Genomic DNA, 14,130 nt, shown 5'->3' on the forward strand with positions numbered 1-14,130 from the left:
TCTCTCTGAGTTCAAGGCCAGACTGGTCTCCATAGTGAGCTCCAGGTAAGCTAAGGCTACACAGAGACCCAGCCCCCCACCCACCCCAAAATATTCCATTATAATTTAGACTGATATGTTATGGTCAATGTTGCTTGAGTGAAGGAATTAAACTGAAATTTGTTGACAATTTCAGCACCTCTCCTCCACAAAAAAACTATAATCACGATATGAATTTATAACTAAGAACCTGAGTGTTGAGTTGTCATTTTAGAAATTGAAATCAGTCAGCTAGGGAGCTGGAGAGATGGCTCAGTGGTTAAGAGCACCGACTGCTCTTCCAGAGGTCCTGAGTTAAATCCCAGCAACCACATGGTGGCTCACAACCATTTGTAATGGGATCCAATGCCCTCTTCTGGTGTGTCTGAAGACAGACAGCTACACTGTACTCATATTCATAAAATAATAAAATCTTTTTAAAAAATCGGTCAGCTATAACCCAACAAGCTTGGTATATGAATAGGGTAATTTCTGAGACCCTGGGGGTTAAAAATTATAAAATCTCTCCAGGCCAGAAGTCTCTCTTCCTAAGATACCCACCATCCCCGGCTCATTCTTCCACAGTGAAGAGGTCCAACTCACCAGTTCAGCCTTGGTTCACTCATGGTTATGCTAGAGCTCATCTTCCTAGAATTCTCTTTCACTCTAGCTCACAATTAATTCAGCCTGGCAGTGAAGGTCTCAGAGAGTGAGGATCGGATCCTTCCTAGAATCTACATTCAACTGAAGAAAAACAAAAGGTCAAGATCAAACCTATATTAACTCGGGTGAGAAAGAACCTTTGCTTTAACATCTACCCTCAACTGACTAAAACACACAGGCAGGCAGAATGGGTCTTTGTAGCAAAGACGACATTGGAGTCTGTTCCCTTTAACTTATGCAAGGAGTGCTATCCTCAACATTAGCTGAGTTAGTAAGAACCAAAACCAGAAGGGTATTCTCACATTGTTTACACTATTGCAGAGCCATCTTCCCTGTGCCTCACTCCCTTACCACCAATACAAATCTTGTTTGCATTCTCTCTAGTTATATACAATTATGCGGGCAGTTTATGAAATGCAATGCACACAGAAATAAGGATCTCTGGATCCCAAGGACCTTGTCCCTTTCAAAGAGAACTTTGCATTTATGAGACTCCGGTGCGAGCAACTCCAGAAAACAATTCACAGGCACCCTTAGAGGTTCCATCGGCATTAAAGCGGTAGCTTGACTTCTTCACGCTGGGTGCCTGTCCTGTCACCCTGTGCGGCCTCGAGATTCTTAGGAGTCAAATGCGAGAACTGGCCTCTGAGTACCTGTGGGGTCTCACGGGCTTCCTTCTCCACCTACCTACCTCTCCTTTCCTCAGTGTGGGGCTGAGGGGGAGGGGAGGGGCCGGTGAACGCCGAGGGAACTGCAGGGAAGCAAAGGAAGACAAAAGTATCGGGGAAGGAGAGGGGGCGAATGAGGAAAGGCCACTTAGGGCCGTGAGGGAAGCCGCCGAGGAAGACATTTGAGGAAAGCCTCCGAGAAAGGCCTGTGAGGAAAGCACTGCCTCAGACCGGGGTCGCCATGTTCCCTCTCCCGCCTCTCGCGTCCCCGACGAGCCGGAGTCCGCGCGCAGCCGCCTTTCCGCCCACCTCAGGGTCCCAAGCGGCTCTGGCCCCGAGAAACGCCGACGTTTCCACACACGTTTTGCTGAACTCACTGCTGCACGCCCCGGGAAGGCCTCATTTAAAAGCCCAGAGGGCGCCGCACGGCTGCGCGTGATGACGTCACGCAAGCGCCATGGGCGGGGCCTGCGCGCGAATGCACCGGGAGGACAGGCCACTTTGTTAAGAGACCTGGTAGACCTACAGCTGTGACTTCAGGCTTTCCTCTCTCTGATCCTGACTCTTAATTAGGTTTTATGTGTGTGCTTGATATTTGTCTATCTTAGAGATAGTGTCTCAAGTAGGCCAGGTTAACTTTAAACATCCTATGTACTATACAGCTAAGGCTATCCTTGAACTCATTCCTTATGCCTCCACATCCTGAATGTTGGGATTACAGATGTACACCACCACACCACATGTATACGGTGTGGAAAGGGCGCCTAATCCTTCTCGACGCCAGGCAAGCACTCTTTATCTAGCAAGTTACATATTCAGCCCCCGTCATCAATTTTTGCTATATAATGATAAGGGTTTTGGAAAGGTCTAAATAAGGCAAAGATGAAGCTATATTTAGCGCACTACACAACACATGCTAGGCTCACATTACAACCAAAATTTTCAGTCCACTCTCTGTCCCATTTTAGATAGATGCCAATATCTGCTAGTGGGCCTTCGCGTCTCTCACGCTATTCTTGTAGCAATTCATTAAGAAGAGATGGATTAAGCACACATATTTTCTGTTTGGTGTTGAATGCATGAAGGACCAAGACTAAAACTGGCTTTTTCAGAACTTTTGATCTTTGGGACTCTTAAGTCATCCTGAGTAAATGGATAAAAAAAAAAAGTGGCAAACCATTTAAAGTATTACTGGTGCTGGAGAAAAAAGGCTTGGTAGTTGAGAATGTTTGCTGCTGTTCTTCCAGAGGACTCAAGTTCAGCTCTCAGCACCCACATCAGGTGGTTCACAAACATTTGTAATGCAGCTCCAGAGGATTTGGTACCTACCCGCTGTCCTCTGAGAGTATTCACACACACGTGGCACACACATGGAGACACTTCAATAAAAATAAATCTTTTAAGACAAGGTGTTGTGGCTAGGACCATAAATACCCCCCTTTCAAGTTTACTCATCTTAATCTTCCCTTTCTTTCATTTGCTTGAAATGGTTTCTTCCTGTATTAGTCAGGATTCTCTAGAGTCACAACTTATGGGTAGTCTCTACATAGTAAGGGGATTTGTTGATGACTTACAGTCTGTAGTCCAACTCCCAACAATGGTCAGCAGCAGCTGTGAATGGAAGTGTAAGGATCTAGCAGTTGCTTAGTCCCATGAAGCAAGCAGGCGAAGAAGACAGAGAATCTTCCTCTTCCAATGTCCTTATGTAGGTGTCCAGACGGTGTGGCCCAGATTAAAGGTATATACCACCGTGCCTGGATCTGGGATTTTCTTTGTCCCAGATGACCTCGAACTCAGAGATCCTTGCCTTAGTCTGCTGGGATTCATAGCCACTATGCCTCAAGATCTCTAAGCCAAGATCCAGGTCAGAAACTTGTATTTCCCAGCCTTAAGATCAGGATCACAGGTGAGCCTTCAGATTCTGGATTGTAGCTCATCCTAGATATAGTCAAGTTGACAACAAGGAATAGCCACTACACCCCTCTTTCACTTTTTAGTGTTTGCCTTTACTGGTGTTGGGGCTTCTTATAAGCAGCAGATGTTGGTGAGATTTCTTTCTTTTGCTATTGTTTTGTTTTTCCATTTTTTTTTTTTACCTTTATTGTTTTGAGACAGGATCTCTTCATGTAACCAAGGCTAGCCTCAAACTCACTATGTAGCCAGGATAGCCCTGAACTCACAATCCTCCCGCCTAGGCCTTTTGACTCCTGGGAGTGTAGGCATAGGCATACACTACCATGCTCAATAGCCTGTATGTTTTATTTGGAGAGTTTAGCTTGCTTACTCTCAAAGGTTTTACTGAAAGATACAGGTTTCCCTTTTTTGGTTTTACTCTAGCTGCTTTAAATATGTTTTGTTTCCCTCTTACTTATTTTCTTGATGTGATGGTTACCTGTATCGACAATACCTGATTCTCTTCTATATCTCTTTTGCATATCTTCTAGTAATATTACTGTTTTAACGCATTGTCACGATGACATCTTTCTTTCACTTCTGAATCCCCCATGAAGTATCCATTGTAAGGTTGGGTTGATAGTCCTGAGTTTCCTCAGTTTTTGCTTATCTTGGAAAATCTTTGTTTCTCCCTCATTTCTGGAGGATAGCTTTGCTGAGCATAGTGATCCTGATTGGCAGTTGTTTTCTTTCACAACTTGAAATATGCCATTCTGTGCTTTCCTTGCCTGTAGGGCTTTTGCTGAGAAATTTCCTCTTACTCTACCGGGGCTTCTATTAAATGTGATTTAATGCTTTGCAGATTTTACAGCTCTTTCCTGTCATGTATTTAGCTGTTTATTGATTTATCACTGTTATGGTTGCTGCTGTCCTGGGGATTTAACCCTGAGCCTTACGTATGCTAACCAGGCATTAACACTGACCTATAAGCTCCAGTGCAGTTCTATCCTTTGACAGTGTAGTTATGTAACAGTGAGGATTCTTTCTGCTCATGTCTTTTTTGGGGGTCCAGAAGTCTCCAGTATATGACTGTCCATATACTGGACATGAGTGCCTTTCTGAAGCTAGGGAAGTTTTCTGTTAGCATTTCATTTAATGAGTGTTCTATACATTTAAACTTTATTTTCTTGATTTGTGTATGGCAGTGATAGAAATGTTTGTACCCCCATTCAGTGCTGTCCCCCCAAATCTTGAATGCCTCTTTTTTTTCTCTTTTGTCTGAATTTGATATTTTGAAACGTGTGCCTTTGTGTTCTCACATCCTCTCTTCTACTTCATGTGCTCTCTGGTGGAGGCTTTCAAATGGATTTTCTAAAAGATATTCATTTTTAAAATAAATTATTTCAGGTTTATGTGTCTTATTTTATGTGCATACATGCTTTGCCTGCATGTATGCCTGTGTGTTCAGTGCCTGTAGGGCATCAGAAGAGGGCATTATATATTCCCTGAAAGTGGAGCTATGGATGATTGTGAATCACCATGTGGATGCTGCAACAAAAGCTCTTAACTGCTGAGCCATCTCTCCAGCCATTATCTATTTTCATTCAATTTATGTGTATGTTTGCACGTGTATGTTATGTTATGTATGTATGGATGTACATATGTATATATGCATGCATGGATGGATGGATGGATGGATGGATGTATACTGTGTATATGTAGTATCCCATACTAGAAGAGGCACTGGATCCTCTGCAACTGGAGTTACAGACGATTGTAACCATGTGAGAACTGACTTCAGGTCCTCTGCAAGAGAAACCAGTGAGTACTCTTAGCCACTGAGCCATCTCTCTAATCCTCAAATGATTTTTTTTTTTTTTTAGGCCAACTCCTGATTTTAAGCATTTCTGTTTGGTTCTTGTTCAGAATTGGGTTTCACTTGATTTTCTCTTTCATATCTCACACTATCTTCCTAGCTCCAGTTACTGGTTCATCTGTGTTCTCTTGGGCTTTTTTGAACTTTTCAAAGTTATTCTTTTGAATCCTTTATCAGGTGGTCCATTTATGCTGTGCTCATGTCTAGTTTTCTGAAAAGCATATGGTCAAAGCGTGGGGACAGCAGCAGCTACTGTGGGTGTGGCTAGGAGCAGGATGTCAAACCCTGCCCACCAGTGTATCATGGGCACCGGGTAGCACTTTTCTCTCCTCAGCTCACTGCTTGCCTGCCTCCCTTCTTTCCTGCCTTCCTTCCTTCCTGCCTTCCTCTTTCTTTTCTTACCTTTCTATTTTCTTTTTCAGGCAAGGTCTCAGTCTGTAGCCTTGGCTAACCTGATACTTAGTTTATAGCCTAGGACTTGCAATCTTTCTGCCTCGACCTCCTAAATGTTGGGATTACAGGTAGGCTCCAACATGCTAAATAGTCTCTTTAGCAATTTCAGTTGTAGTGCCCTCCAAGGAACGAATGAGGAGTTTCTTCCCAGACAGTGTATGCAGGGCCTTTGACAACTAGACCCCACTATTGTCTCTGATTGCTAACCTCCTTCTGGGAATTGGAACCACAGACTTCTTCCCCTGTTTTTTATGTGGCAGGTTGGTGGAGCTAGGGGTGGAGGAAACTGTGTAGCTAAGTGATATCAGGCCTGACCTGACACTGGTGTGAAACCTAAGGAGGGGTTCCACTGCTAGTCTTGGAGCTAATGGCGCCAGTGGCCCTGTGGAGACCAGGTGTTTCCTCTACAATGACATAATTGTTGGCATCTTGAAGCAGAGCATCTGTGATAACTAGCAGACAACTCTCTCTAAATTGACCTATTAACATCCTCAGGTGTGTCGGGGGGGGGGGGGCAGATGACTTGTGCTTCCCCGCCCCCTCCCGAGGTTATATAAGTCAGAAGTAATCGCAGGGAAGAGAAGATGCTTCGTGGAGTATTTGTTCCTTAGCACTGTGGAGTCTTCCTCATGATCCAGCTGCCTTTGCCACATGATCCTGTAAGTCTGGGTTCACCAAACTGTAGTTGGATGGAATCTCTTCTTTGGTTTTTCTGTGTCTACTAAAAATAGGTTGCTTAGGAAAAGTTCCACAAGAATCATGCTAGGTTGTGACAGAGTCATTAGGTCATCCAAAGCTGGGTTGTGAGGCACCTATCCACTGACCATGCAGGGGAGTGTCCGTGGGGTTCCCGAGATGGGAATACACAAGGATTTCTGACCCTCAATGTAGTCCAAATTTACAAACTATATACCACCCCAGGATGGCTTCCAGTTACAACCTTGGGAGGCTGTTTGAATGAAGTCCTTGTCCAGAGTCAAAGCACTGTACTGACCGAGGTCTCACACCATTTAACCTGAAAGCTACAGAGCCCAGGAGACTCCTAGCTAGGGACACCTTGATCTTTGTTGGTTAAGTCTTCTGGACTCTCTTCTACTTTTCCCTGCAGAGGGGCATGTCCCACCCCAGCTCCATAGTGGCCAAAGCCAGGGTATTTTACTCTCTACCTGAGGCTCTTACAAGATTCCCCTTTCCTACTATTGAGTCCAGGATCCTCCCCTGGCTGCTCTGCTCACTGTGTACGAGGAACACCTGTTGCTTTGGCACCTCCTTCTTGGAGAAGTAGGTGGGTGCTGGGAGCCTCTGTGAGGCCATCTTGCTTCTCCTGCATTGGATCTTGAAGGATGAGGACAGAAGGTGTTGCAGCTGTGTAAAAAGCCCAGCAGTGTGAAGCAGCATTGAATGTTGGGAAGGAAAGAAAAGTGGTTGCCTTACAGAGGGAGGGGGCAGCTCTGGAGTAGAAAGGTGATCGGAGCAAGGATTAAGATAGAGAATTGGACTTTATTTTCTGATTATGGTGAACAATTTGTATAACAACAGATTCTTGAGCTGTAATCTACATATCACTTTAGATTACATATCATATCCCTTCATTTTTAACTGTATCGTTAAGTGACTTTTATTGAAGGTATAGGGCTTGCAACCACCTAGTTTTAGGACAGCTTCATCACTCCTGACTGCTTTCCTGTCCAGTGGTACCTAATCATTTCTATCCTTGGCCCCATGGCAATAATGAATTTCATTTTTGTGTGTTTGCCTTGCCTGGATAGTCCATACAAACAGGATGATACAACACGTGATCTTCTGTGCATGCACCCTTAGCCAGGGTTTTTAGGATTTGCCTGTGCTGTTGTTATAGTCCATTGCTTTTTGTAGGTGCATAGCAGTGCACTTACGAACATATCTAAATGTGCTTATTCAATATTTGATGACTGTTTAGAGGTGGGGAAGGATTATGAAAAATGTTGCTATGAACATTAAGACACAGTCAAAGAGCCTTGAGAGACCTTTGTGGTCTTGTTTTGGCTTGAGTAGATACCTAGGCATGGCATTGCCTATTAGTATAAGAAATTACCTGAGTAACTCTTTAAGGATTTGCCGGATTATTTTCCAAGTTACTGTATGTATTAGTCAGGGTTCTCTAGAGTCACAGAACTTATGGGTAGTATTTATATAATAAGGGAATTCGTTGATCACTTACAGTCTAACTCCTCAACAATGGTCAGCAGCAGCTGTGGATGGAAGTCCAAGGATCTAGCAGTTGCTCAGTCCCACAAGGCAAGCAGGCGAAGAAGAGAGTGAGTAAATCTTTCTTCTTCCTATGTCCTTATATGTAGGTCTCCAGCAGAAGGTGTGGTCCAGATTAAAGACGTGTGCCACCATGCCTTTAATCCCAGATGACCTGAAGTCAGAGATCTCCCTGTCTTAATCTTCTGGAATTCATAGCCACTATGCCTCAAGATCTCCATGCCAAGATCCAGGTCAGAAACTTATATCTTCCAGCCTCCATATTAGGATCAGAGGTGAGCCTTTCAATTCTAGATTGTAGTTCGTTCCAGACAGAATCGACAACCAGGAATAACCGCTACACTGTAGCATTGTTTTCTCTGCATTTTTAAGCGATGAAAGGAAAGCTTCGGCTTTCTAGTTAATTCTGTAAAACTTCAAGACAGACTCCTAAATTGAGTGAGCCAATTTGGCTTTGGAATAATTGACAAAAGTCTCTACTTTGAGTTTGTGCAATGTTTTGTTAGGCCAGAATTTTGATAATGTCAGTCATTACTCAGTGTGTATTTCTTCTTGCAGACCAATTCAAGACAGACATAGACAAGATTCTGTCCCCTTGACCTCATCAGTTCTCAGGCATTTCCAGACCCCTCAGATAATGAGCTTCTTTTGTTGATGTGGAGTGAACTAGGCTTTAGGAATTTATAGTTTGATAACCACTTCACTCAGTGAATTGCCTCATGAATCACTAGTCATCCTTAAGGTACTCTGGATGCGGGAATCCAGAAATAGCCCCAGAGCAAAAATATTTGGTTGAGAAATGTGAGGAAATGTTGTTAATAACAGTTTGCATAGATCTGGCCTTTCAATAAGGTGATACTTTAAGTGTGTGTGTGTGTGGGGGGGGGGGAGCTGCCATCCATCATGCAATCAACATAGTATATACTGGGGCTCAGGAGGTGCAGCGTCAGAAAGCCTGCAGATTTTCACACTTAGTGTTTAATGTTTTCTACGGCATGTTTCACTATGTTCTGTATTATGTGGGCCCTGGGCAGAACAAAAGGGAACCCAAAATAATTGTTCATTGGAATGTTGATCTTTTCTGCGTGTGCCTAAATATCTCATAGAAGATTGCCACAGCTAATTTCAAGTAGAGAATGAAGCATTTTCTCCTTGTCCTTAGGATTCAATGAGTGTTTTATTAGAGGGCTAAGCTAAGCATGATAGAAACTGCAGGGGTGGGGCTAGTTCACAGCCACAATGAATTAGGCTAGTGATCAAAATATTTTTGTCTTCTAAGTGAAAAATAGTTGATAAAGCAACTTCTCCTACCCAAAGGAAAAGTCATCTTAGGGTAGAAATGTAATCCCAGAATTCCCTCAAGTGAGCAGGACTGCATGCATGGCTCCTCAGAGGTGACTGTGTTTTATTGGAACCAATTATTTCACTTTCCAAGAAGAGAAAAAGAAACTTGAGAATACAATTAAATACAGGAACACCAATTTAACTGTTTCTAACTTCAGAAGTCATTGAGGCCAGAACTCCTCAGCCCAACTGGAGCTCATCTCTGAGCCTGAGGCCTCTGTACCTCCAGGGTGGGAGGTGTGGGAGTGTGGGGGTGGGGCTGGCAGCGGGAGCTTTGGTGTGATTCTTCTGGGGTTCAAGAGAAATCTCTTAAACCACCTTCCTCTTACAGTTGTAATAGGTACAAAGTAATTGTCCATGTTTACGATCTGCAGTGTGAATTTGGATAAAGGTGTTAGCTTTAAGTCCAACTAATGAGCTTGCTGATCATTTGTGTTGGTAAAGATCAAATCCTCTTATTTCCTTGCCCTACTACTTGTTACAACATTAGCACATCAGAACTTCCTTCCTCTCCTAACTGCATTTTGGAACCCATTTATTTATCCTTTCTACTCTTACTGTGTTTCACTGGTGGTTTCTGTGACCTTAATAGCTGTTTTTTGTTTTGTTGTTGTTTTGTTTTGTTTTTTGTTTTTGTTTTATTTTTTTGGACTGTGGCAATGAACACCATGGACCACATCTCCAGACTTGTGCTCAAAAAGAGAAGGTGCCAAGGCGCTAAGCTGTATCTAGCACAGCAGGGGCCTCCCTGGCACCATGGACTGAACCTGGTATTTTCACAGGCTTGTTGGGAGAAACTGAGGCCTTGGTCCCTGTGCACTTGATCTGTGTGCACATTGGATTTCTACACTGTGAAGCTACTCAGCTTCATTGTTTCCAGAGGTCAGAGGGAGCCTGGTAATTCCAGTTAGACACGAAAACATTCTTGTGAGCAGGTTCACTGACTGGTCAGTGGCTGCTGCTTTTGCTTTCTTTCCTAGAGTTTATTCCTGACCTGAATTTGCTCTCCTTTCTGCCTTTCTTGTGTGATCATTATGATGAGAAGTCTAAGAAATTCTTTTTATATTCCCATCTGAGCACTCTCATGGACACTGGAATTATTGTTGTAAACTAGGAATTGGATGAGGCCTGGAAGTGACATATTCTGATTCTGAACTTTTTTTTTTTAAGATTTATTTATTTATTATATGTTAGTACACTGTAGCCGTCTTCAGACACTCCAGAAAAGGACTTCAGATATTGTTACAGATGGTTGTGAGCCACCATGTGATTGCTAGGATTTGACCTCAGGACCTCTGCAAGAGCAGTCAGTGTTCTTAACTGCTGAGCCATCTCTCTAGCCCCTCTGTTTACTGAGACAGCAGAAGGGAGGAGTTGTAGCTGTCCAGGGCAGTATTGTAAGACAGCACCATGTGCATGATCTTTCCATCTTTGTTTACATACTTGGGAAGAAAAAAATGGGGAATGATTTTCTTACATGAAGTCAAATTTCAGACCAATTCAGATATTTATGGAATATCTGTTGCTTATAAAAGATGCTTAGTGTAGTGTGTGTGTGTGTGTGTGTGTGTGTGTGTGTGGTGTATATGTGTGTAAAGCAACACACCAAGACACTTTATTCTGGCTTCAGAATATTTTAAAGTAGGCATATGTAGTCACAGCTGAAGCAGGAGGATTACAGTGAGCCCGAGACTACACTGGGACATATAATATGTCAAACAAGCAAGCAAACCAACAAACACAAACAAAACCCAAAACCTTAAAAAGGGACCTAGGGAGATAATAAAGTGCTTGCCACTTTAGCATAAGTGCTTGGTTTTGATACCTAATATGAACATAGGATTCCTGATGTGGTGGTACACATTTGTTACCCCATTCGGGGGGAGGCAGGGTCAGAGGATCCCTGGGGCTCACTGGTCACTCAACCTAGTCTACTTCATGAGGCCCAGATCCCAGTGTCTTGTCTCAATAAACCAAGCTGGACAACTTCTGAGGAACACACACACACACACACACACACACTCTTATACATACATTTACACTCCCTAACAGTTTTCAATATTATTTTAAAAATAATTCACAATAATTTTGTTGTACCATTAAAATGATGTGATACTCATCAGATGATCAAGCTATGGTTCACCCCAAAGTAATCTACTGAATGGAAGCCTGAGAGAAGGGTTGGGGGTGGGGTAGAGGTGAGGCAGTAGCAGTGCAGGTCACATCAGGCTTGGAATCTTTGGCATCGTTTTAGCCGTGCCATCTTAATGGCTTCTGAAGCAAAGATGAAAGTATGATATACATTCAGAACTTCATTAGTGACTGTTTCCAACAGCAACTACTAATCCCTAGCCATTGTCTGCATGGTAACACTTCTTCATGTGCCGTGGTGACTTGAAGGGAATGGCTCCTCTAGGCTTATGGATTTGGATGCTTAGTTCCCAGGTGACGAACTGTTTGAGAAGGATTAGGAGGTGAGGCCTTGTTGGAGTAGTTGTGTCCTTGTCACAGGAGGGTTGTGTCTGGGAGTGAGCTTTAAGGTTTCAAATGGCCATAGCAGGCCCTGTGTCTCTCTCTGCCCTGCTGCCTCTGGACCAGGATGTAAACCACTCAGTTACTGCTCCAGTGCTGTGCCAGTTCGATTCCCACCATGATGATAATGAAGGAGTGCTGTGAAACAATTAAGAAAGCCTCCAATTAAATGCTTTCTTTTGTAGGAGTTGCCTTGGTCACACGGTGCCTCTTCATAGTAGTAGAACAGTGACTAAAACATGTGTTCCCATGACTAAGAGTGTAGCTTGTATTGCACTATCCTTTTTCCTTTGCAGAATGAAAGTGAATACATTAAAAAAAAAAATGACCACATAATCAGTGCTTCTGAGGCTTGTAACATCACCAAACACCTAGAGCTTGAGAGAATGCAGATTCTGATTTACTAGGTCTTAAGGGGCGGAGTTTGGAATTCTTTCATTTGTTTTACAGTTTTCTAATTTATGTGTATAAATATTTTATGTGTATGAGTGTTTGCCTGCCTGAATACATACACACCACATGCATGTTTGGTGTCCATGGAGATGGGAAAAGGTATGTCCTGAAACTAGAGTTAATAGATAGTTATAAGCTACCATATGGGAGCTGGGAACTGAATACAGATTCTGTTCTAGAGCAGCTAGAGTTCTGAATCACTGAGCCGTTTCTTTTTGTTATTTTGTCTTTTTGTTGTTCTCTTTTCGGAGCTGACGCCTAACCCAGGGCCTTTGTGCTTGCTTGCTTGCTTGCTTGCTTGCTAGGCAAATGCTCTACCATTGAGTTACATCCCCCAACCCCAACTGAGCCACTTCTAACAGTCCAGGTTGTGCCACCGTTATTGGTCTGTGGACCTTCCTGATTATCAGAGTTCACTATGAGACCATTCATAGAAGGGCAGATTACTATCAGAAGAGTACACAGTGCCACTCAGTAAGGAAGACATCCGAGACAAATGTTCCATTAGAAGCTGAAGTTTTATTATAGGATAATAGCACACAAAGCACATCTAAAATTGATGTGTTCAATGCACTTTTAATAAAGGTACTGTAATGTTAAAGGTACAGTTTCTAAGTACAATATAACAACATCCATATTAGAATGAAAATCGGAGTATTTAAAAGACAACATTAAATCTCTCTTTTTTTTACAGCTTGTATTTACAAAATGAATCAAAATATTTTTTTCTTTAAATTCAGGACTCAATAAAATAAACAGCTGGGAATAAGCAATCTACTACTGCAGAGAGAGGACTGAAAAGAAAACCCAATGTCAGTGAAAAGTGGGGTGAACCTCTAGTAGAGATCATTAGCAAAGTTTTAGGTCCATACTATGGTTTTTAGGAATCCCATAAATGGTTTGCATTTCTAGTGTGACAGAAAAAGAAGCTTTATATCCTGTACACAAAAGAGACAGCATCTTTCTTATAGGTTCTGCATCGCTGCTTCCAAACTTTCACTACTACTCAACAGCAGGCCAGTCTTATCACTTGTAGAATTGTGTGACATTTGTGTGCTTGATCCTGGAGAGCCACACACAAGTAGACTCAGAATTGTCCTCCAGAAGGACAACGTGATTCTTAGACTTGGTTTAATTGTTAACTGTAAGACTTTGCATGCTCTATCAGTTTGCCAAAACACCCTGGGCTGGGGGATTGTTTTAGTTGTGGGCACACCTGTCATTTTAAACAGTTATCAAGTGTTGACATTTGCTGGCCATGTGCAAGTGCAAAGAGAGACAAATACCTGCCCCAGGGAAGCTTGGCATACTAAACTGTGCAAAACCAATCAATCAATCCATCCATCTGTCAAACAAACAAAACGTTTCAATTTCTCTCCCAGCTAGACAGTTAAGGAATGGCATGACTGCATTAAAAGAGATTTCTCTCTAAATTGTAACAAATTCACTTTAAAAAGTCAATTGTTGTCATCAGCTTTCATTAACCACCTGATTGCATTGATATTCAAGGGAATAGCAATAAAAATGGGAAGCGTCCAGCATGGTGGGTAAGTCCGCATTGTGATGCATGGGATCCTCTAATCGTGACTTGAGAAGTTGTCACCTTCAGTTACAAAATGTGCAATAAACAGAAACGTTTGCTCTATGTTTATAAATTGCTCAAAAATCTTTGCTAAAGATCTTACAAATTCAGTAATATTACAGAACAATTCTAATCAATATTTAAGAAGGCTAATTACATCCTTAGTTAGATATTTGATACTTAAACAATGCCAATCAATCTTGGGGAAAGATGTCAGAGTGTTTACTTAGCTCATTATTAAATAAGTTTTAAAACAAAGGTACTCCACTCAGTTCACAGAACTGGTTGTCACATTAGAATATCATCCCTTGTTGAATTTACAGTATAGCCCAATGTATATGCTTATACATCTCGTGACTCAGATGAGGTGAATGGCCTAGGGTCCTATCAATCTGCCATGA

At 42.5% G+C, this 14,130-nt stretch overlaps 1 protein-coding gene across 7 annotated transcripts in view; it reads right to left on the minus strand.

Moving 5' to 3' along the window:
- Positions 1 to 1,787, minus strand: part of Ice2 (interactor of little elongation complex ELL subunit 2) — a 38,343-nt gene extending 36,556 nt beyond the window's left edge. For 4 of the 7 annotated variants that reach the window (XM_052187908.1, XM_052187912.1, XM_052187913.1 and 1 more), the window contains exons 1-2: positions 1,659 to 1,787; positions 622 to 762 (exon numbers count right to left, since the gene is read on the minus strand). In XM_052187908.1, the coding sequence (XP_052043868.1) occupies positions 622 to 662 (41 nt within the window). In that variant the 5' untranslated portion in view covers positions 663 to 762; positions 1,659 to 1,787. The other 3 variants (XM_052187910.1, XM_052187911.1, XM_052187909.1) reach the window with 3 other exon arrangements.
- Between the last annotated feature and the right edge of the window lie 12,343 nt (positions 1,788 to 14,130).

This window comes from Apodemus sylvaticus, chromosome 7 (assembly GCF_947179515.1).
Source record: "Apodemus sylvaticus chromosome 7, mApoSyl1.1, whole genome shotgun sequence".
Classification (NCBI taxonomy): domain Eukaryota; kingdom Metazoa; phylum Chordata; class Mammalia; order Rodentia; family Muridae; genus Apodemus; species Apodemus sylvaticus.